Below are 25865 nucleotides of genomic sequence, written 5' to 3'. Positions count from 1 at the left end.
AAAAAAAAAAAATGTACACTTGGACAATTAGGCTCATTTTACTTATAGAAATTCTAAATTATCTACACAATTTAGTTTTTTCTTAATATTTATTCTTATTAGATTCTCATTTTTACATTATAGACAGACAGAACCACATTATTGACCAAATAAATAAAAAAATAAAAAAAATCTGGAAATATGACAATTCTGGATGTTTTCATGAGATTCACTCACTCACATTTGCTTCCAGCAACAAGCTACATCACAATGAGTCAAATATATATGCTTGCACAGTTTGACATTTTCACAGTTAATTTATCTTTTGAATCATTTTGTCTTTTGTGTTCATATTGTCTTCTATCTTGAGCTTCTATGTCAAAGCATACACAGAGATTTGTTTGAAGAATCACATGCGTTTACTTTCAGAGTTTTCTTTTCAGTAATTCTTTGAATAAACAAGGTAACACTTTATATTAGGTCGTCCTAATTGTCCTTTTGTTTTATGTAGTAACAACATAGTAATTAAGTAGCAATTACTTATTTATAAAACCATTTCATTAACATTTCTAAAAATATACAAATAACATTTGCATAGCAAATTAATTGATTATTATTTGATGATGATAAATTATCTAAAACTAAGCACTTAATATAAAGTGTGACCACTGCGTGTTTAAATCAAACCCCTAAGGAGGAAGATTTGTGTGGATGGGTCTGTTTTCTAATGTGTTTTTAATGAAAAACACTAATTCGGTGCCGTTCCTCATAAACACCAACACACCTACTAACTCACACAATCTAGCTGAACGCTTTCTCTTTAGTTGTGGTTATTGCAGTGCTTGTCATAAATCATCTCTTGCTATATTTCATCTCTTAGCATTAAGTCAATAGTCTTCTGATTCTACATTCTTCAGCCTGACTGATTTCCATTCAAGCATTAAGTATGAAACCCATGAATGAAGATGCAAAGAAATCCAGTGGGATAGGCAAATGAAGATGAGGAGGTGTGACTTTATATTTTAAGCCCTTATTTACTTTACCGTTTTTTAAAAAAAAGCCACAAGATAATATTTGTATATTTATACACTCACCTAAAGGATTATTAGGAAAATTTCTAGGGTTTACAAAAAATGGTGTGAAAAGGGAAAAACATCCAGTATGCGGCAGTCCTGTGGGCGAAAATGCCTTGTTGATGCTAGAGGTCAGAGGAGGGTGGGCCGACTGATTCAAGCTGATAGAAGAGCAACTTTGACTGAAATAACCACTCGTTACAACCGAGGTATGCAGCAAAGCTTTTGTGAAGCCACAACACGCACAACCTTGAGGTGGATGGGCTACAACAGCAGAAGACCCCACCGGGTACCACTCATCTCCACTACAAATAGGAAAAAGAGGCTACAATTTGCACAAGCTCACCAAAATTGGACAGTTGAAGACTGAAGAAAAATGTTGCCTGGTCTGATGAGTCTCGATTTCTGTTGAGACATTCAGATGGTAGCGTCAGAATTTGGCGTAAACAGAATGAGAACATGGAGACTTGTTACACCTGTGCAGGCTGGTGGTGGTGGTGTAATGGTGTGGGGATGTTTTCTTGACACACTTTAGGCCCCTTAGAGCCAATTGGGCATCGTTTAAATGCCATAGCCTACCTGAGCATTGTTTCTGACCATGTCCATCCCTTTATGACCACCATGTACCCATCCTCTGATGGCTACTTACAGAAGGATAATGCACCATATCACAAAGCTTGAATCATTTCAAATTGGTTTCTTGAATATGACAAAGAGTTCACTGTACTAAAATGGCCCCACAGACACCAGATCTCAACCCAATAGAGCATCTTTGGGATGTGGTGGAACGGGAGCTTCATGCCCTGGATGTGGATCCCACAAATCTCCATCAACTGCAAGATGCTATCCTATCAATATGGGCCAACATTTCTAAAGAATGCTTTCAGCACCTTGTTGAATAAATCCCACGTAGAATTAAAGCAATTTTGAAGGCGAAAGGGGGTCGAACACAGTATTATTATGGTGTTCCTAATAATCCTTTAGGTGAGTGTAGTTCTATTGTGTTCTAACCAGACTCAAGTCTCTAGTAACATTTAATCTGTCATATGACACAAACACAGCCAATCAGAAGACATCTGATGTTTAATATTCAGTTATATGCACTAATGAGAGTAGCTTTATCACAACAGGTCTGGTTAGGACACAGTTAAAGCTTTTATCTTCAGTGGTTACCACTGGAGGAATGATTTCAGTCAGCACAGTGTTATTTTGTGGTGAATTTCTGCTGGATGAGTTTGTATCTGTTGAGCTGCTGTTCAGAGACGGATGGCTGAAGGCCTGACAGAGCCTGTCTGAAGTCTTCTAAACACAGAGTCAGAGCGCCGGCCTCCGAATCCACACCTGCACGCAGACAGAGACAAGAAAGATCAAGGAAAGTAGTTCAGACTTTGAGAAAGAACCAGAGAGGCAGACAAAGAGTCAGGCCTGAAACATCCTTTACGCAAGTAGACAAACACAGACATGAATGATAGGCCGATGCACTTCAGGAGCACAAACTCAAACGTTACTGTGGTAATAAATCTCAGCCCGCCAGAGGGCGATAGAGTTTCCTATGAACGTCTGTGTCATTAAACGAACAAATAACAAACTAACTAGCTTGAAAGAAAAAAATGACAGACAATTGACACTAATGTCTGCAGCAAGTGAGCATGCGCTGTATATGAATTAAAGCTTGCATAGCTAGAAGCGTCTGCATTCATGTACTTGCGTAGCGTTTGTTTCAGGCTCAGAGAGAGTAGCTAGAATTAGGACACATGAGTTTCAAGCATAACATGTAAATATAGTTTCATCTTGGTATAAAAATGTTATCCTCTAAACTTAAATAAAGATTTCAGCTGTAGAACTGTCAAATGCAAACACACTGTTTTGATATTTATTTCTTAAAATTAGGATTGTAACTATACACTTGTGTCACGATCCGATATAAATTACGATACTGAACTTATGATACGTTATGTATTGCAATATTTTAAGCCAAAATAAATCTAAGCCATTTTTTTCCCTTTTTTTAATTATTATTAAAATATATTATTATTGTATCATTATCAGTACCCACAAATATTCCCCAATTGCATCATTAAACATTATTTTTAACATCATATATAGTCGTTTAATGTAGTATGTCACCAGTGTTGCCACAGTTACTTTGAAAAAGTAATCTGATTACTGATTACTGATTACTCCTTTAAAAAGTAACTTAGTTACTTTACAGATTACTTGATTTTAAAAGTAACTAAGTTAGATTACAAGTTACTTTATAAGTTACATTCAGCAGTTGCCGACAACACCCCTGCCGCCTAAAAATATAAATGACAACCGTTTTTGGCAACACACTTTATTGCATTTATGCCTGAGCCTGACGGCCCCGACTTTTTTACGCCCCTTTTTTTAGGCTTCTCCTTCGTTTTATATTTATTTTAATAATTAAAATGAACAATGAGATGTGCTGGTGGAAACAACATGAGACCATGATAGCGTGCGCCACTGTCAAGATATGGCTCGCGCAGGGTTAAAGAGTCCGTCTCTTCAGTGCAGCTGCTATAGTTATGGCCTTTTTACTACTGGTTCCTTCATTCATTTTCTCTGACCAGGTATCTATCTGATTGCGAAATGACCAGGAGTAGGCCTAATGCCTTCCGAGAGTCTTTCGAGATGTATTTAATTCCGATCACTCAAACAAACCAATTCAGAAGGTGCATGAAAGCATTTCAAACTAAACCGGACAAATGTAAATATATCTGGTTGTTTAAACCACATGTGTAAATTTTACTCCTGGCAAATAATTAAAAAATAAATGTGTGAGAGCTTGTTTTGTTGTAGTCAGATAGATATGACGGTGCTACTGCAACATCGCTGCAAATGAGTAAAGCAAGCCAACGCATATGGCCGTAAATGAAACTTTAAAATAAGTCACACAAAACACAATCATCTTCAATATAAATTAATGAGACTAATGATCTTACCAGTGCTTAGGTCACTCTCTCTCTCATATTGCGATCTTTGAATTTGAAATGAGCTGCTGAATAAAATGCTGGAATCTTTTGCTTTGATGTGAACTCCGTTAAATGAGCATATACCGCGGGAATTGAAGATCGGATTCATATTAATTTTGCTGAAGTGTAAGGTAGGCTATAAGACAACCTGCATGTACTTTCTATTTTTTTTTTTTTTTAGATTGTGTAGCCCGTTTCGTTTTTTTGAGCGCCGTTGTGAGCAGTAGGCTAATCTATCAGCCTGCCTCAGCTCGTCAAAAATTTATTTGTGGTGGTATAATAACTAGCCTACTTTGTTTTTGATGTCAAAGTAGTTATATTTCGTTTCGTTTCTTTACTAAGGTCATTTCGAAAAATGTTTAGAGCAATTTTTTGTTTGTTAAATTAAAGTTTTAATTTTTTTATGTGACGACCCAGTGAGTTAACCGCATGTTTAATAGCCTAGTCTCTCAAACCAACTCTTGAATTGCCTTGCCTATATAAACTTTAATTTAACAAACAAAAAATTGCTCTGAACATTTTTCTTAATTAGATTTATAAAGAAACGAAACGAAAAATAACTACTTTGACATTAAAAACAAAACTGAATTATGTTAATGGCTGCAACAATGTAAAAAAATAAAATAAATAGTGCTCCAGCCTGACTCGGGCTGAGAATTTTGATAAGCTGTCGGTTTTTACTAAGGAAAATGACTAAAATAGTAACTCACAGTGACTTGGATAAGTAACTTTAATCTGATTACTGGTTTGGAAATAGTAACGCGTTAGATTACTCGTTACTGGAAAAAAGTAGTCAGATTAGAGTAACGCGTTACTATGTAACGCGTTACTGGCATCACTGTATGTCACTGAAAGGAAAGGCAGCAGCCATATCACCCTGTAGCCCAAGACTGGTTTCCTGAAGCTAAGCAGGGCTGAGCCTGGTCAGTACCTGGATGGGAGACCAACTGGGAAAACCAGGTAGCTGCTGGTAGAGGAGGGGGCGCTCACCCTGTGGTCTGTGTGGGTCCTAACACCCCAGCATATTGATGGGGACACTATACTGACAAAGAGCACCGTCTTTCGGATGAGACGTTAAACCGAGGTCCTGACTCTCTGTGGTCATTAAAAATCCCAGGATGTCTTTCGGAAAAAGAGTAGGGGTGTAACCCCGGCATCCTGGCCAAATTTGCCCATTGGTTCAAATTATTATAGTTAGTATATAACTATACAGTATACTAACTAACTTAATATTTAAACGACTATACTGTATATAATGTTTTTTTGTTTTTTTTTGTTTTTTTTTATATAATGTTGAAAATAATGATGCAATTGAGGAATATTTGTGAGTATCACAATATCGTCATATTGTTTACATCAACGATAAAAATGCGCTGATATGTATTGTTGATGTAAACGATATGACGATATCGCAATACTTTAAGCCAAAATAAATTTAAGCCATTTTTTTTTTTACTTTTTTTATTATTATTAAAAATTATATTATTATTATTGTATTATTATCAGGACTAGAGTGAATATTAAAAAAATATTCACTCTAGTGCAAGTAGTTGCAGTATTTTAAGTAGGGGTGTACTAGAGTGATATTTTTTAACATGTGTTAACACATTTTTAAAAGAGTATACAAGAATATTGTAGAATATTCTAGTGTTTTTAGGTTCACTGCACAAAAGTAACATTCAATCAATCAATCAATCAATCAATCAATCAACTTTATTTATATAGCGCTTTTACAATCACGATTGTGTCAAAGCAGCTTCACAGTGTCAGACAGGATAATATTGCAATAAAATTAGATTTGCCTGTACAGTCGTTCTGGAGAAAACAGTGACGTTATCAGCTTATTTTATTGTTATAGCTTTATTCCTGAATATTTTTTTTTTAAATCAGACAATATTATTATATTTAATAAATATATTTATAATAATATTAATAATATATAATTTATATAAAATTATTTATATAAAATATGTTTATATACTTATAATTAAGCAATTTATATTATATATAGTCATTTTGTATATTACGTTTGGTATTAATAAGGATTTTGCACACTTCTGCTCACCAAGACTGCATATATTTGAAGTCTTCAGTGTCACATGATCCATCAGAAATCACTCTAATATGCTGATTTGGTGTTCAGTTGGTACTGTTGTCAATGTACAACTGGCAATATTTTAGTGGAAACCATGATATTTGTTTTTCTTTGTCACCTTTTAGTCACCTTTATTTAAATAGTGCTTTATTCAAATCAGATTGTTTCAAAGCAGGTTTAGGGTATGTTCACAGCTTCACACTTGACATCTTTTTTTAAGCTGCCAGCGTCTGTTTTACATTATAATCCTATGGCATAAAACGTGTTTTCAAAAAAAGTTGTGATCGCTTTTTAAATGCTGAAGCCGACATCTTTTTTCTGCAGCTCAGCGCGTCTTTTCTGATAAAAAAGCCCTACATCAAGCGCCTTTTTGAAAGTTGTGACAGTAATGACAAGCGAGTAGCGAGACCTCATTTACATAACGACAATAAAAATGACGAAGGTGCTGGTAGAATGACTAAACAGCAGTAGAAGGTCTACAAACAGACTATTGTTAAGTCTAAAATATGCCGCAAACCGCACATCATCCAACTGGACTAATTTATTGAAAGCACCTTTTTTTTCCCTGTATAATGTCGTGCATCTACAAACGTCTTTTTTTTTTTTTTTTTTTAACTAAACTAAGTGTGAATAAAATGGTGCATTTCGGCAAGAAGTGGCAGAGAATTGTGGACACCCCAATAAATAGTTGGTCACATTTCCCCAAAAGATGTATGAAATAATTTAATAAGCGATAATAATGATAATGCATGTCTTATCACTTATCTATAACTTTATTTACTTAGTTAAAAGAATGATTAAATGCAGTTTTCCATGGTCAGGGGGTTTCGTAGTTTCCCCTCTCTCTGATTCGTCAGTTTCTATTAGTCCCGCCCAGAGTGTAATGGTAAGATTTGCTCATTTGTGGAGTTTAATTTAAAAATTGTGAAGCAAATATCAATCAGTTGATACTTTAAAAGCCTAATTTGGATATGTACTGCTGCAAATTACCAAGCCAGGAAACCATGCAAATCCCATAATGCACAATAAAAGAGACAGTTGATTATGATGAGATCCTCCCAGAGTTCAACCAGAAGGCCCGTCGCGTGACAGTAATATTGCAGAAGGACATGCAAAGGCAAGTACAAACATTCATAGTGTATAATTACAGATTCTCAACATTAATTCATATTGACGTCTGGGGCATAGTTTGGGTTTGAACACTGAAGTGTGAACCGTTCAGTGGAGTCCAGGGGCATGCTCCCTTGAGATGTTTATTTATTTGTTTGCTAGTTATTTTTGCAAAATGGTATTTTTTGGTACCATCTACACAAGTGCTGATAACGTAACTGCAATAAAGTAATAACCTAGTTAACAATTACTTGCTTACATTTAGGATATGTAGTATTTTTTTTTGCTCTGCACTGAATATTGGCTCGTCACAAACCTTCAGTGATGAGCGAAATCTTCCTCTTGATGGCGCACATCATAGCATCCGAGCAGAGCGCGTAGAGATCGGCTCCGGTCAGCTGAGGAGGACAGGACTCCACGACCTCTGACAGACACACACTAGGATCCACTTTAAACCTCCAATCAGAAAGCAAAGAGTCACTTACCAATAACACGATAGAGAGAGGAACCTCATGATGGACACTCACTTGCGTAAGATTGCCTTCAGAACCTGCAGCTGCGACTCTCTGTCTTCATTCACACCAACATACACCAACTTATCAAATCTGAAAAAGGGCAAATAGCTAAAATGCAAGTATTTCATTTAAGACAACAACTGAGGAGCAATTCTCTGAATTTGTTTACCTTCCAGGCCTGAGCAATGATTGGTCCAGCAGATCGGGGCGATTAGTTGCTCCGATCACAAAGACGTCTCCAGATGAATGAAGACCATCCAGCTCTGCTAAAAGCTGCGATACAACCCTAATGACAAGTGACAAACCTTGGCTTATCATTATGCAACAAGCCACCCTGAAGCTCAAACAGTAGATCATGGCACCAGCAGCACTAAGATCATGGGGTCGATTCCCTGATAGAATGAGTTACAAGAGCTCGCTTTGGTTAAAAAGTGTCTTCCAATGAAATAATCCTTTAGGAATACAATTGACGTTTTTGATTCTCGAAACACAAAGTCAAGTCAACTTAATTTATATACCGGTTTTTACAATGCCAATTGTTTCAAAGTAGCTTCACAGTGTTAAACAGGAAAATAATGTGACAGAATTTGATTCTGCTGTACAGCCGCTCTGGAGAAAATGGTGATGCTGTCCGCTTATTTCAATTTATCATATAGCATCAATGTTGGCAGGCCAGTAATATAGTTTAAATTTAGTGCAAAAGCTAATACAATTTTGAACACACTCCTGTATTTAAAAAGTGTTATATTAATATAGATACCAGGAAACTACATTTTCTCAACTTTTCTCAAATGTATTAGTAAACACTGCCTCTAGTGGTGGTGGACAGTAAAGTATTTAACTTTATTGCTGTACTTTTAGTTACACTACAAATTGATCAAACCTTTACATTATCCTCAACATGACCACATAATGAATTAATAACTTTAACTTTCAACTACTATAAGTCTTACCACGACAAACTAAAGAGAAGAAATTAACCAAAGGCTTCCACCTCAAAGAAGGCGGAGCCTTACAGCCACACCCACCTATTACATCATCACCACAGACTAATGTTAGTTTGAAGGAGAGAACATTTCTGTACAGTTCACTTTGGAAACTACTGAAACAAATTTCGTTTTGGCCTGATTTTTTTTAAAGTATATCAGGGCCTTATTAGCCAGAGAGCCTTACTAATGACTAATGACTTATCGATCTTCTATTGCATCTTCGCATGATACAAATTCGCAGACGAGAGAATTAAAAAAAAACTGTGCTTGTGTTCATCAGCTTGTGTTTCCGGTCTCAAGCCTTTGTATGCAAATGAATGGAAGTGAATGGAACAAGTTTAGTAAGGCCTTCCCTTTATGATGAAGAAAAACCTGTGTAGTTACTCCTTTTTTTGTACTTTAGCAGCAACAATCTGCAATCAATGTGGTGTAGTGTTAAGGATTTGTGATGCTGACCTGTCCATCACCCCTCCTGAGTCTCCACTGTGGCCTCTATTAGGAGCCAACGAGTCCAGCTCATCAAAGAAAATAATACAGGGAGCAGCAGTTCTGGCCTTACTGAACACTGACCGAGACAGAGAGGGAAACGTTTACAAGCTCAATGCAATAAATAGTAACACTTTAGTGAGTATTATCTAGTTGCTTATTAGCACACATAGCCTTATGACCATATTCTACATTCCTTAATCCTACACAATACCTAAACTTAACAACTACTTTACTAACTATTAATAAGCCGTAATTAGGAGTTTGAGGCTAGTTGAGATAAGTTAAGAAGAGTAAAGATTTGGGTAACACTTTATTTTAAGGTTCAGTTATTAACTATTAACTAGTAGCTCATTAGCATGCATATTACTAGGATATTGGCTGTTTGTTAGTACTTATAAAGCAGATATTGATTCCTTATTCTGCATCCCTTAATCCTACCCAACTTAAATGGGTAAATACCTAAACTTTAATGATACAAAAACTACCTTACTAACTATTAATAAAAAGTAAATTAAGAGTTTATTGAGGCAAAAGTCATTGTTAATAGTGAATATGCATTCCCCATACTAAAGTGTTACCAAGAATTGGACCCTAAACTAAAGCGTAACCCAATAAATATAGTGGAAATCAGCTCATATGGATGACTAGACTGAGATGGGTATTTCATGTGGTTACTCTTACCCTCTCGAATGTTCTCTTCACTCTGACCAACGTACATGTTTATGAGTTCAGGACCCTTCACACTGAAAACAAACACCAGACACATTCATTACATGACAGCATTTTCCTTCAGTTTGTTACACTGCTCTCTCACTGCACTCAATCCTTCTCCCATACTCACCTGAGGAAGGTCATGGTACATTCGGTGGCCACGGCTTTAGCCAGCAGAGTTTTTCCAGTGCCGGGCGGCCCATAGAGCAGTAGACCGGAGCGCCGGAGCCCCAGCGAGAGCAGCTCTGGATGCTCCAGAGGAAGCTGAATCGTGTCCAGAATCTCCTTCTTAACCTGCTGCAGCCCACCGACGTCCTGCCATCTCACCGACGGGATCTGAGACATAGAAGAGAGGACAAACTCTGAGTATTCAGATGCAATCACAGCTCTAATGCATCAGATTTTACTGCTAGTTAAGTAAAAAGCAAATTCTGACAGAATTTTCAACCCAGTGTTAACTTTTAGGTTTTTAAGGACACCATTTGTTAACACAATTTAAACAAGAAAATACCTGTGTGAAAAAAAGCTCATAAATGTCTTAAATGTACACTTGTAATGTTCTTCAAATCTTACAACTATATTTTTAAATGACTTTACTGGTATATGTAAAGTAGATTCTGGCCTAATGCAATATTTAGAGATCTGCGTAAGGATTTGAGTGAGTTTGACAAGCGCCAAATTGTGATGGCTAGACGACTGGGTCAGAGCATCTCCAAAACTGCAGCTCTTGTGGGCTGTTCCCGGTCTGCAGTGGTCAGTCTCTAACAAAAGTGCTCCTAGGAAGGAACAGTGGAGAACCAGCCACAGGGTCATGGGCTCATTGATACACATGAGGAGCGAAGGCTGGCCTGTGTGACGAGCTACTGTACCTCGCAACTTACAGGCAAGGATCTGCTACTAACATATTGATGCCAGGTACCACAGCACAACTTCAGTGGTCTAGTGGAGTCCATGCCTTGACGGGTCAGGGCTGTTTTGGCAGCAAAATGGGGACGAACACAATATTAAGGTCATAATGTTATGCCTGATCGGTGTGTTACATGTAGTTACTATATTAATAACAGTAAATGATGCATAATTACATGAAACTAACCATAAACCAAGCCCTAAACCTAACCATGTATGAGTAAATGTAGTAGTGTTGTCAAAAGTACCAACCACGACACCAAATCGGTACTGAACTGTTAAAAATGTGACGCTTTGAGCGCTGTTGATTTGTAATCGTAAACACCTGTGATTGGTCATTGTGCTAATGCGCTCATCGGATGTGCCTGTGATTGGCTACAATGATCAACGCACACAGCGGTTTGAAAGAACACAGAAGTGTTTGAAAGTGTTTTGAAAGCAGGAGCGGGAGCGTTTGAAAGCACAAGCAGGAGTCAACCAGCGGTCCGGACCAGTAGGCTGATGGACGTCTGCATTCAAACACTCCGTGAATATCTGTGCAAGCGCTCCATGAAAAGCGCCATTGATGTATTTTTACAGCATGTTTGTGAAGAGCTGATCGTATGGCCAATCACAGACCTATTTGATGAGTGCATGTCTGCGTGAGCACAATGGCTAGTCAGAGGTGTTTACAATTCGGCTCAACAGCGCTCAAAGCATCACATTATTTAAATTTCAGTACCGATTTGGAATCGGGGTCGGTACTTTTGACAACACTAAAATGTAGTTAATTATTATTGCTTAGTACTTAAATGTATAATTGACCTATCGGTAAGCCCCTCCCCTCAAACACAGAAGAGCCAATGGCAGTTGCATATCAGTTGCACTGGGCAGCGTAAACAGAACTCCATAGAGAAACATTGGACTCCATAGAGAAACATTGGTAGCTCTCATCATCGGTTTGATGGTGTTTATCCTACAAAAATGGTAAAACGATGTTCCTGTGGTACTGTAACACTGATTCCAGGGATCCTGAGAGGATTTTATGGTTGTCAAACATTCATGAGTCCATGCTAATGTACAAATCTAAATACACATGTGACAGTGTAGGTTAAAGGACAACTCCAGTGAGAAATGAACCTAGGGGTAATTAACAGATGGTTACATTGTAGATCGTTCTCTGGGATGCGTTTTCATGAAAATCGAATGTAAAGAGTTTTATCTTTAAAAACAGATTAGCTTATAGCGCTCGTCTATGGGGCACGGGGTAGACAGAGGGTGATAAAATTAAATCGCTAGTTAATACCACTAACAAGGCTCAAAATAGCCTCACACTAACACAGTAGCATAATGAGGGTCCCTACATGCAAACTGAAGCATTGAGAACTTTGTAAAAGTACAAACAGTTTAATAAGAAGATACTTTATAAAGACAGTGCATTACGCGTTCACGGACAGGCGCCATCTTAGAAAACTCATCGACTCATCGAGCCACGAGCGCTCTGCTAAGTGATGAACTGTGACTTGGAATCTCACATGGTTCGTTGTTTCCAGAAGAAAGCACTGAACACAACAGAGAAAATAAATAAATAAAAATAAAAATGTCCATGTTATTACATTTCACAAACTTCATTCCTATCAACCAGCTCACTTAGAACAGCACTTGTGGATCGATTCGTCGAGACTGTTTTCCAAGATGGCTGCTGTCCGTGAACGTGTAGTGTACTGTGTTTATAAAGTATCTTCTTATTAAACTGTTTGTACTCTTACAAAGTTCTCAATGCTTCGGTTTGCATGTAGAGACCCTCATTATGCTACTGTGTTAGCGTGAGGCTATTTTTAGCCTTGTTAGTGGTATTAACTAGCGATTTAATTTTATCACCCTGTGTCTACCCTGTGCCCCATAGACAAGCGCTATAAGCTAATCTGATTTTAAAGATAAAACTCTTTACATTCGATTTTCATGAAAACGCATCCCAGAGAACGATCTACTCGCTAACCATCTGTTAATTACCCCTAGGGTCATTTCTCACCGGAGTTGTCCTTTAAAAACACATAAGCAAACAGCTCAATTACATTCTAACAAAGACACTTTAAAATAAAGTGTAACCATATATTCTTTTCAAAAGTATGTTATTTCTGTAATAAGTACTGTTTTATTAAAGTATGCTACTTCTTTTTTTACAAAGGCCTCAAAGAAAGACAGACTAGGAAACTGTACTTTTGGCGCTCCAATGGCGTGTGAATGCGCCTCCTGCAGGACGTCCAGTGCGGTGCTGAAGTCTTCAGACGTGACGCTCACCCCAGACACACACAGATCCTGCTCTTCCTGTTCACTTGCTGCTTCTGGAAAACTACGCACCAAAAAAACAAAAAAACATCAGGCCCGTTCTGGAACAAAAACCACGAGTGACTGAGTGCAGCCGGGTAAAGACTTACAAGGTCTTCAGAAGTCTTCTGTGAGCGGCTTTTCCAGCGTTTGTAAGAAGTGCGCAAAGATCTCCTAAAACAAAACCCTACAGAAACAACACAGAAACAAAGTCAACATGAAACGGTTCAGGGAATCCATTTTACTTCCCCAGTGTGATATAATGCAGTAATTTCCATTGAAAGAACAGTAATTTACACATTTATAAACATTTTTGGTAACACTTTATTTTAAGGTTCAGTTATTAACTATTAACTAGTTGCTTATTAGCATGCATATTACTAGGATATTGGCTGTTTATTAGTACTTATAAAGCAGATATTATTGCCTTATTCTGCATGACCTTATTCTACATCCCTTAATCCTACCCAATACCTAAACTTAAATGCTATGAAAAATACCTTACTAACTCTTAAAGGCTTAGTTCACCCAAAAATGAAATTGATGTCATTAATGAATCACCCTAATGTCGTTCCACACCCGTAAGACCATCGTTCATCTTCAGACATAGTTTAAGATATTTTATATTTAGTCCAAGAGCATATGCAAGTGTATGCACACTATACTGTCCATGTCCAGAAAGGGAATAAAAACATCATCAAAGTAGTCCATATGAGACATCAGTGGGTTAATTAGAGTCTCTTGAAGCATCGAAAAAACATTTTGGTCCAAAAATAACAAAACTACGACTTTATTCAGCATTGTCTTCTCTTCCGCGTTTGTTTTCAAACCTCAAATAAAGATTCAAACGGTTATGAATCACCGTATTGATTCATGATTCGGATCGTCAATGTCACGTGATTTCAGCAGTTTGGCACGCAACCCGAATCTAATTAACCCACTGATGTCTCATATGGACTACTTTGATGATGTTTTTATTCCCTTTCAGGACATGGACAGTATAGTGTGCATACGCTTGCATCGCTCTCGGACTAAATATAAAATATCTTAAAATGTGTGTGAAGATGAACGGAGGTATTACGGGTGTGGAACGACATTAGGGAGAGGAGTTAATGACATACATTTCATTTTGGGGTCAACTAACCCTTTAATAAGCAGTAAATTAGGAATTTATTGAGTTTATTGGAGTTTATTGAGGCAAAAGTCATAGTTAGTCTTCCCCATACTAAAGTGTTACCAAATTTTCTTCTTTGCAACAATATGTTCCAATAAAATGCTAGTAGATTGACCAGAAATGTGTATTAAAAAAAGGTGCATGTGGTCATTCTGACTGCACAGATGAGATGGATGATCAGTCAGTTATCTCACAGCTGTCTGTTTGGCTATCTTGCCCAGATGGACGTCTTTTCCCAACAGCAGGTCCTCACTGAGGCAGGACAGCATCGTCCTCCGCTGCTCCTCAGACAGGCTTTCTATCGCCACCTGGTGCACAAACGCTGCCATCACATCTGAGGACAACTCTCTCTGGCTGCTCAAAGACCCCACCACAACCACACTGCAGAAGAAGAGGAGAGGAGAGGGTGAGGGTGGGGGATATACCAGCAGAATTTACCTTTTGGCATGGTGCCGCATCACCTGGCATGAGCAGCTGCGACGAGCTGGCAGAGGCTGGCTGTGACCCTGGAGTCTGTCTCAGAGCCGTCCCGCGGCTGGCCGAGCAGCTGCAAGTTTCTGAGCAACAGAACACATGGGTGATGGAGCTCGGCCCTCTCAAAGACAGACTTCATCTTAGCCTCGCACGCGGCGGCGGTATCGGCGCAGAGAGTGACGCAGTCCACCTGCACACATGAGCACACATGTATGTCACCTCCAACATACAGCCACATTCACAACTCTAGTCATAACATTAGGCCATTAAAGTCCCACTGAACCAGAAGTAGTGTGTGAGTTTTCTTCAGTGCTGTGACGTATTTCCAAGTGAAACTGATTATTGAATAGCCTGGAAATCTAGATGCACCCTAGCGGCAGCAAATCTAATCTGCCGGGAGTGTCGTCTAGCAACTCTCAATACACTTCTGAGCTGTAGGCGAGTCGGTGGGCGAGGCTTAACATAATGACGGCCGAGTTGCGCTTGCGTGCTACTAGTAAACACAGAAGCTGGTGAATGGCGGCCTTTCGATTCGGCTTTGGCCGCTACTCTGGAAGACTTGGAGTTGAGCTTTTCTCTGAGAAAAGAACGGCACTGAACTTATTTTTAAAAAGGGGTGGTTCCGTGTTTTTTTTCTAGGCTTGGTTGTGTTTATGGGGCACAGTATAACATGTCTTTATATTTCCTCTTTTTTTTTACGCTGTATTTTTCTAATCAATCAATCAACTTTGTTTAAATATCGCTTTTACAATCACGGTCTCCTAGCTCCGCTCCAAGTTGCTCTGGTTGTATGTAACGCTATCCTATCGCGTGCAGAGGGAGTTTGAAAGACAACCGTTTATCCCGCCCCTCGGATTGAGCAATGGTGAGTTTCCAGACCAAACATCTTGATGTGCGCCCGGCTTGTCAGGCTAATTATTGAACAGAGGTCAGGGTTTTACCTCAGCTCCTCCTCTCCATCTCTCGCTCATAGCAGACGAACAGTAGAGGGGAGTGGTTACGCATTTAAAAACCTAGGAACGCCGATTCCAGACCGGAAATTACTTTTCAGATTTTGATTAAAGATTAGGGCGACAAACACATTTTTTTTATCTGTATTAACTTGCACGGATTAAAGACCTGTAATATGTGCTAACAAAGTAAATAGGGTCAATGTTGTTTTTTTATGAGGACTTTAAATATGGCCATAATGAGTCAGCACTGTGACATATGATTTAACTAGATGATTTATATGATTTAACTAGATGTGAGGGAACAAATTAGTACAATGTGAGAAAACGAGAACTAATTAACAAATTAAACTAAGGAGAGAACTAAATAAGTTGTAGGGATGAATTCTAGAAAATATCAAAATATCAAAAAATATCACACTATTTATTTGAATGCATAAAACTATAAATTAAAACATAACTATAAAAAATAGTTCAATAATATGATTAAAATGCACAATTTCACCCAAAATTTGTGTTCTGTGTGTTTTTAGAGTGTCAAGTTTATTAGCTTAGCAACATGCTAATATCAAACTCCAACAGAATCAGTTGTTATTCCTGTGCACTTCATGAGAGACAGAACTTATTAAGATTTTGAAGCTTATAATTGCAGAGAAACAACACTTAAGAAAACAATTTTTAAGAAAAATCCCAGATAACCTTCATCAGATGCAGATGTAGCCTCCTGCTAGCTGCTTTCACCACAGTAACTTTACCACTGCCGTCCGGGCCCATCAGAAGGACTGAACAGCCTCGATTTAATGTAAGAGAACTGCAATAAAATAATGTTTAAAATATATATGTAAATTAACATCTTGTCACTTCAGCAAACAATTAAAATATACACTGGTCAGGCATAACGTTATGACCAGTGACAGGTGAAGTAAATAACACTGATTATCTCTTCATCCTGTTAGTGGGTGGGATATATTAGGCAGCAAGTGAACATTTTGTCTTTAAAGTTGGTGTTAGAAACAGGAAAAATGGCCAAACGTAAGGATTTGAGTGAGTTTGACAAGGGCCAAATTGCGATGGCTAGACGACTGGGTCAGAGCATCTCCAAAACTGCAGCTCTTGTGGGCTGTTCCCGGTCTGCAGTGGTCAGTATCTGTCAAAAGTGCTCCAAGGAAAGAACAGTGGAGAACCGGCCACAGGGTCATGGGCGGCCAAGGCTCATCTCAAGGTACCACCTACCTAAGCAATGTTGCAGACCATGTTCACCCTTTCATGGAAACGCTATTCTCTGCTGGCTGTGGATAATGCTCCTTTCAGCAGGATAATGCTCCTGACACAAAGCACAAATGATTCAGGAATGGTTTGAGGAGCACAACAACAAGTTTGAGGTGTTGACTTGGCCTACAAATTCCCTAGATCTCAATCCAATCGAGCATCTGTGGGATGTGTTAAACAAACAAGTCCAATCCACCTCGCAGCATACAGGACTTTAATGATCTGCTGCTAACATCTCGACGAGTCAGGGCATTTTTGGCAGCAAAGTATAACTATTTTAGGATCATAATGTTATGCCTGATTGGTGTAAGTAACTAGTTAAAAAATCTTCTAATACAGTAGTTCTCTAACAGGAGGCAGCAGGCAGTTTTAGCTTGAATAAATACATTTAAATCCAGCTTTAAAACCACATAAGATGAACAAGATGTTAACTGTTTTTTTTCTCCTTAATAACTTGTTTTTATTGAAAATGCAGTGCCGAATCACAAAATCATGGTTAATTTATTTAATATATTAATACTTCAAGGTTGAAAAAAAAAAAAAAACTTTCAACACAAGCAGTTGTCATAATAAAAAGATATAAAGATGCAATTCTGAAAAAATAAAGTTAGAATTGTAAAATATAAACGGCAAGTTGGACTTTCTCACTGTTGCCCCCTTTTCTTTGCAGATGTAAAATCACAATGTTTGTTATAAAGTCAGAATTGCGTGAAATAAACTTGCAATAGCAAGAAAAAAAGTCAGAATTGCAAGTTTATATCTCAGAATTAAAAAAGAAATTCCCTCAGAATTGTCACTTTTTTGTAAACTCTTAATTGTGAGGAAAAAAAGGTCATAATTGTAAGACTGAGCCGTGCGGAAACAAGAGTCGGTACCTTTCAGTGAGGTGCGGCTGGATGATAGTGAGCACTTGCTCCACAGTGGCAGACAGACCAGGAGGACAGAGACTCGTCCAAAAAGACGAACCCTTCAGCAGCACAGAGCAGGGAGACAGGCTGTGGGTGGAGCCTCCCTGTGGACAGCCAATCAAAGCTTGAGTCTGCATATGAGAACTGTAGAGAAGATTCTGAGTCCCGTGAATGTCTTCATTTCTCACCATGTATAGTGAAGTGTGACTGGAATCAGCCAGATATGAAGAAACCTCTTCCTCCTCAGCAGAAAAACCACACACCTGCTTTACTTTAAAATACAGCACTGGCCACCTGCAAATCACATTCAATGATCATTAAAGTCACCATGAAATCAAAATTGACCAATCTTAATTTTTGTATAGAATATTGCAGTATTTATTATAAATGCACGTCTTGTAATCCTGAATCAGAATAACTCCCCCTGCAGTGACATCTCTTCTCTGATGACAAGGGCGGGGCAACCTGTCACTCACATGAGAGCCACCAATAGCAAACCACAACCATCCAATCAATTCCCTCAGACAAAATCAAGCCCCGCCCTACATTTGTTCTTGTTCAAGAAGCCGTTTCACCTGATTACACATCACAATATGGTAGGAAAAGACTATAGCAACTTCAGTTTCATGCAGAGATTAAAGAAAATACACCTGCAGCTGAGGATTCCTTCAGAGCTGTTCTCTATAAGATCCGGATGTCCTTCCGAAGGGATTCCCAATATATTCCCCTGCTGAACAAGCCTGAAAACAACACACAACATTCAGGAAGAACAGAGGATAAAGAGATGAATGGCTGAAATGATCTCTGCGCACCTGGGTGTGCTGAAGTGTCTGTAGAGGATGCTGTCGAAGGGCCCGTGCGACCCGTAGTCAGGCGATATCACGGCTTCAATGTGCACTTCTTTAGCAAACGCCGGCGCTGCAGATCGACACGCGCTCGCTGATATCTGCCGCTCTGTGTGCCGCGACACCTTATTCCACCTCTGCTGGAATCAAGTTACAAAGAAATCGCACATCCAGTCACATAATTGGCCATCAGACCTTCCAGAATATCACCATACAGTCAGAGACGATAAACTGAACAATATCTGGCCATTTGAGATCAATAAGCAGAGCTGTTTTTGGTCATTCTGATTAAACATGTTATAAGTGCTCATTTATATTTCAACAATAAATAAATTGTATAGGTCTTTCCAGTTATGAAGCAACTTTTTGAACTCTGTAATATATGCTTGTGTAATTTAGGGAAGTATTTATACATATTTCTACATAAATTTGACATTCAGAACAGTAAATTCACATCAAGCAATGTATGCTATATGATAAATCGCAACTGCATACCAGTAATTACTTATATCGTTTCAAAGCATAAACTATATTAACATATCTTTTAGCTCTACATATAAAGTTGGATATATACCTTTGTCCAATTTTTTTCGTATGCATACAGTGCACTTTATTTTATAGAAAATCTTAACTGCTTGATTTATAATATCATCACAAAATGTAAACTATATCGTCCAGCTCTAATATGCTATATGCATCTATAAAGCATGAATGTATTTAAGGTACAGTAAGACATTTGAGAAAATCTGTTGAAAGTGGATCAAACTGAGCACCAAAACACATTTGTAGCCAATCGGCAGTAAGGAGCGTGTCCACTCATTAGGTAGACTCAGCCTCAGACGTCACACCCACGTGACGACTCTGATCTTTTGCATATTCAATAATTGTTTTCTTGACACATCATCCTCAATAAACCCGTCTCTTGCGTGATACCTCAAACTTTCGAATCTTCCAATTTAATATGATTTCTGACCTGTAAGGTGGCCAGAATAAAAACCTTCATGTTGCTCTGGTTGGTGTAGCGCAATCCTATCGCGTGCAGAGGGAGTTTGAAAGACAACCATTTATCCCGCCCCTCGGATTGAGCCCTGTCTATGGTGAGTTTCCAGACCAAACATCTTGATGTGGGTCTGGCTTGTCAGGCTAGGGGTGACCCCGAATAGTCGAAGATTCGATGCATCGATATGCGGAGCCTCATTCGACCACCGATCTCACGGTCGAATCTTCGCGGGTGTTATGAAACGAGGATCATACCATTTTGGCAATATGGGGGTGCTCAATATTTTAAAGACGTGTCGCGGCGCTGAGCTGAGCATCGGTGTGCGACCCCTTTAAGGGCACTGAGCTTCGCACCGCACCTTTAAAATTAGAACACGTTCAATGAGTGTACACACACCGGCGGCAGCATTCAGCGCCTGTCCGCGGCCACTCGGGAAGTTGTTTAAAATCCTGCCGCACCACAGAGCGCTTTCGTGCAGCTCATCTGTCAGTCAATTCAAAATTCTTGCATGTATATAATGTGCGCGTCAGGTGGTAGTGTGAGATCCTGAGGTGCGGGGCTGAGCTTTGCGTCCTTCACCCCCTTTAGGCACAATCGGCTTCAGAACGTGCATGTAAACGCACTCAAAGTGTTCTTTTCCTCTCTAGGCAGGTTTTTTTTTTTTTAGGTTTATTTATCAAAATGTTCTTTTATATATTTGTGTGATGTTCTGTATTTCAATCGCGGCTTTAACATATTATGAGAAAACAGTTTATGAATGTTTATCCACCACATTACCTTTTAGGCTATTTAAACCTAAATAAGAAAGCCATTGTCAATTCGTCTGTCAGTTGGCAGGCAGTTTTGGTCGCTTTATTAAAAGTTGTTGTCGTGTGCAGTGTGTAAAGGAATATAAAAATAGTTTTACCCTCCTCTTTAAGTGTCGTGCCCCTCCCAACCCATTCACACACACATAGATGATTCGACTATCAGTCGACCATAGAGAGATTCGACAATTCTGATTCGAATGTCTAAATCCTTAGTCGAGGACAGCCCTAGTTCCTTGCCACTTTGGCTTGGCTTGCTCAGTTGGGGAGACTAAAAGTTCAATCTAAGTTTTCAACTAAATATCAAAATAAAATTAATATTTTAAACTGTATCAACTATATTACTGATCTGCCCGCATTGTTGCTATATGATACTTTGAAATAAGCTGATAACATCACTGTTCTCTCCAGAACCTGTTTAACACTGTGAAGCTGTGTTGAAACAATCGTCATTGTAAAAGTGCTATATAAATAAAGTTGACTTGACTTGACCCACGGACCGTTGGCTGAACGTCTGATGCATATGGCACACTAATCTGGAAAGAGTTTCGAAGTTGTCATCTGATTGGTTTAATTCCTCAAGATGTCCGTGAGAAGCACGTGTTGCGTTCTTTGACATGACGCTGAACTCCCTTATGAAAGAAGAGCGCTGTCGAGTTTACAACTGTGACTATGAGCACTTACCAGGATCAACTAAATGCTGGATTTCCAAAAGTATGTAAAGTTGAGTATGTAAAACTCAATTGTTGAAGTAAACTTGTACATGGTTCTTGAATTAATCATTTCTAGATGCACATCGGTCTGTTATTGCAGGGACATCGACTTTAGATGTTCAACGCCACTAAACATGATGAACTGTAATTGGTTGCATTACATGTCAGTCAAACATCCTTTTGGGCGGTTCTCGACCAATGAAAGCTGCGATAGAGTCCAGACCTTCTGCCTCTACATGAGACTAGGGGGAGGTGCCTGTGCTACATAGCATGTTTGTGAATTTGGGGGCAGAGCTATCAAGATGGGACGTGATCCTTTTGGGTAGGGGCGTGTTTGTTTTGGCATTTTCAAATATCAACAGCATTTTTCAAAAATTGCTTACTGCACCTTTATGATATTATACATTAACATCATGAATTACTGCTTTGAAACAATGTGTGTGTGTGTGTGTGTGTGTGTGTGTGTGTGTGTGTGTGTGTGTGTGTGTGTGTGTGTGTGTGTGTGTGTGTGTGTGTAATAAGCTCTAATACAGATAACAGAGAACGTAACTAATGTTCTCTCAAAGTTCTCAAAATGTTAGCACAAAAATCAATCATGCAGTTATTTGTTATTATTTATAATATATACGTTATTTGTTATTATTTATAATACGTTATTTGTTAACCTGTTACCATGTCTTGTAGTATCGCAATAATATTGTATCCTGACATTATTTTTAAAAAAATCTGAAATGTTTTAGTTCACCGCTCATCTAAGATTTTTAAATTTTTTATTTTTTTTAGAATGCTTAGAGAACATTTAAAAGTAACATTTGAAGAATGGCACGATGGAATGTTTCCCTAACGTTTGCATAACCAAGAAAAAAAATTATTTAAAACATTTAAAAATATAGATGTTTTGAATGTTCAGAAAACATTCAGAAATAGGATCAAATGTAACAATATCTTGCGATACAAAAACGCAACAATATGTATCATTGATAGTGAATCATCTGTATTATGTATAGTTTACACAAAGTGAAAATTATTGTAAAAAAAAAAAAAATCACATTACTACATTAAACTACTATAATGTTGAATATAATGTATAATAATGCAATGGGGGAATATTTGTGGGTCTTGATAGTGCCAAACGTCTAACATTAAAAGTGGTCTATATAACACCAAATTTAGCATTTTAATCAACAGTAAGTTATTTGTTAACCTGTTACCATGTCTTGTAGTATCGCAATAATATTGTATCCTGAGTTCAGTATTGTGATATGTTTCATATCGTGACATGCCAGTCTTGTTACACCCCTATTCAAAAATAATATTTTCATACCTTAATGGGAACGTTAGCAAACCGAGAGATGAAATGCTTTTAAATTCATCAAATGTTCACTTAATAGTAATATTGCGATGAACTAATTTGATTTCCAATTTTAAAATTAGTTAATTTAATATTTTTAATCAGTTGAGCATCACTATCAGAATAATTCCAGATATCTTCACCTTAATTTTGATGGCCTTATTTCCGACAGGCACTGCCATCCCACCCGACAGGTTAAACCACTGAACAGCTGAAATCAAGCCCACATTGTCATTTCCCTCCATGTCTTGTGTAACCGTGTCAAAGGCTTTGACAGCAGCCAGATGAACCCGTCCCGGCCTCTTATAGGGGACTTTACAGCTGCTTTCACACTGTCCCGGGACAGGACTCTGAGCCAGAGGAGACTTCTTGGCCTTGTCTGCTGGGACGGACGCAATGACCCACTCCCCGTTAAACACACCCAGCTTCAATAACAAACTCTTGCTCACGAACACGGTGCTGTCAATGTCCAAGCCTTCATCCAGCTCTAGCCGGGACAGAATACCTCCTGGTTTCTGGAGATCTGAGACATCAATCACCCGGATGTCAAGTCTGCATTCAAGAGCCTGTAAAAAAGCACTGAAGTCCAATACTTTGCTGTTGAGCAGAGAGTTGGCAGAACTCAAGCTGATGGCATACTGGGCGAAATCAGAGACGAAGAGAGAGGAAGCTGGCAGTCTGCTGGTGATGGAGGTGTTGGTCAGGTCCAAATCTCTGCAGTCTGACACCAACACACTCGTGTCCACTGTGATCATGCCCTGGCTGACAGGTACACACTCCAGCACCAGCACATCTGACATCTGCGCCGCTTCTTCCCCCAGTGAGTGATGATAGGGGATCAGAAGCGCGTCGCCCTGCCTCGCCAGGAGAGTCTGTCCGGGACAGGACGCCAGCACCAGCAGACCATTGCAGAACTTCTCTGAAGAAGCCCATTTAAAGCTCTGCTTAGTCCGAGCACCGAGCACAAGCTTTTTTAAAGGCAGCAGGGACTGTGGACGAACAGTTCCCAGTGAATGCTCTTTCAATCCGTAGTGTTTGAGGAAACATCTGCTCGCATGAACAGCGAGACACGTGTGATTGTTTACATCGGTCTCTTCCTCTGGAGTGATGTGCGCGCACACCAAAAAGCCCCGATTAGAGGGCAAATGCTGATCCGTCAATGAAAATAACAGCGCGTATGAGGACTCGGTGTAGTCTGGAAACTTCTGAGTGAATTGTGATTTGTTGATAAGCACGTGTAGAGGATGAATATGTGATGGAAAGTCATCAAGACACTGTAGCTTCACGGGAGCCGCCATGTTGAAGACGCACGCATGCGCAGTGAAACGAGAGAACCTGACAGCTGCTGGATAACCGGGTTGATTTGTGTTATGCTCTCTTAAATTGTTTATTATTTTGTGTAAATGCCACTTTCAGGAATATAAATGGTAGCAGACTTTTTTTTTCAAATCAGCATTTTAGTCAAAGCAAATATGAAAAAGAAAAAAAACGTTTTTTTTTCTTCCTTTTAAATATACTTTTAGCGTGCAATCTATCCAACAAGACCAAATCGTTTTTCTGAGCAGTCAAGCCCCTCATTGGATGAATAACTAATGTGTTTCTCATAAGCAATATGCTAGTAGCCTAATTAGTGGAGACCAAATGAAAGTCAAAATTTAATTTAATTTAAAGGGATAGTTCAAAAAGGAAAATTACCCCATGATTTACTCACCCTCAAGACATTCTAGTAGTATATGACATTCTTCTTTCAGATGAACGCAATCGGAGTTCTATAAATAAAATAAAAAATCAGCATTGCTCTTCCAAGTATAATGGCAGTGAATGGTGGCCCTGATTTTAAAGTCTAAAAAAATGCATCCATCGTCTCAGTCCACACGGCTCCGATGGGTTAATAAAGGCCTTTTGAAGCAAAGCAATGGGTTTGTGTAAGAAAAATATCCATATTTAAAAATGTATAAACTAAAATGACGCAAGTCGACTTACGCCAAAAGAGTGACCTCAGATGCAATGTAGGAGTGGTGTACGTTTTGATGCTTCTCGTGGTTCAAACAAATAGGGCTGGGAAACAAATTCAGACTCCTCTTCTCTTATATCGAAATCTCAACCCTCATTCACTGCCATTATAAAGCTTGGTGAACTATCCATTTTAATTATATTAATTCAAAAAAGTGTTTAAATAGTGTGTCACATTTCATGTTTCAATTTATTTATAGGCCTACATTTAGTATCACTTTTTTTTAAATTAAGGTTTGCTACCTTGAAGCTCTGAACTGCTGAATGAAGAAAACAGTGTTTTAATGTCCTTATTTCTTCCAATTAAAATACAATGTGCCTTATAGTGTAAGCCTATCTTCAAATCTTAATAATCAATCAAATCAAATCAAAGATCAAAATAATCTTGCAGATGATATAATATTAATGAAATATAAAATAAACTGCAACTTTTTCATTACAAATGTGTTATGATATTTTGTACATTTTTCCTGTTAATATATATATATATATATATATATATATATATATATATATATATATATATATATATATATATATATATATATATATATATATATATATATATATATATATATATATATATATAATCACTCAAGTCAAAGTTTCAAAAATAAAGTTTTATAATTCTATCCACATTCATTGCACTATTAACAATTGGGTATACCACTGAGAGAGAACTTTTGGGCAAACTATAAGGCAAAAATTAACAGTATAAAGTGAAAATACCCTTTAAAGTAGGATTTGTTCGTAGCCCATTTGTAAAATGTAATTTTGCTGTGCTGTAGTAGTTAGCAGGTGTCACCACTGGGTGGCAAATGTGTACTTTAAATAAGAGGTCTTCAACCCTGATCCTGCAGAGTCAGACCTGCCTGTGACTGTCAAACAGTCCTGAAGAGCTTGATTAGCTGGTTCTTGTGTGTGTTCGGTCTCTACAGGACAGTGGCCCTCCAGGAGCAGGATTGAAGTCTGCTTTAAACAAATATGTTACACTTGGTTGTCCTGTTTTATTATAAGCGAACGAGCTCTGCCTTACACAAAAAGTCAACAAGAATATACGTGTTCAGTGCCATATTGAAGCAGACGTTTCCCATGGGTAACTTCACCGAGATCCTTTGTGTCCAAACTATAGTCGTGGTTTTCCTGCAGCTTGGTTTTCCCGTCACTTCCTTCGGACCGTCCTCCAGGAGCGGCC

The 25865-nt window shown here is 38.4% G+C and overlaps 1 protein-coding gene across 1 annotated transcript; it reads right to left on the bottom strand.

The window, feature by feature from the left end:
* Nucleotide 1: 1 nt before the first annotated feature.
* Nucleotides 2-23979, bottom strand: pex6 (peroxisomal biogenesis factor 6). The gene is made up of 17 exons (XM_067416319.1): nt 22801-23979; nt 18755-18924; nt 18593-18682; nt 18131-18236; nt 17910-18046; nt 16465-16576; nt 14803-15005; nt 14536-14722; nt 13278-13354; nt 13060-13192; nt 10085-10290; nt 9925-9986; nt 9211-9319; nt 7935-8051; nt 7778-7855; nt 7567-7706; nt 2-2393 (listed from the first exon to the last, which is right to left on the bottom strand). The coding sequence occupies exons 1-17, from the start codon at nt 23953-23955 to the stop codon at nt 2257-2259; spliced, it is 3219 nt and encodes a 1072-aa protein (XP_067272420.1). The 5' UTR covers nt 23956-23979; the 3' UTR covers nt 2-2256.
* Between the last annotated feature and the right edge of the window lie 1886 nt (nt 23980-25865).

This window comes from Pseudorasbora parva, chromosome 14, assembly GCF_024679245.1.
Source record: "Pseudorasbora parva isolate DD20220531a chromosome 14, ASM2467924v1, whole genome shotgun sequence".
Lineage (NCBI taxonomy): Eukaryota > Metazoa > Chordata > Actinopteri > Cypriniformes > Gobionidae > Pseudorasbora > Pseudorasbora parva.
Note: the sequence above shows the minus strand (reverse complement) of the source record. Positions and strands in the feature narration are given on the sequence as shown.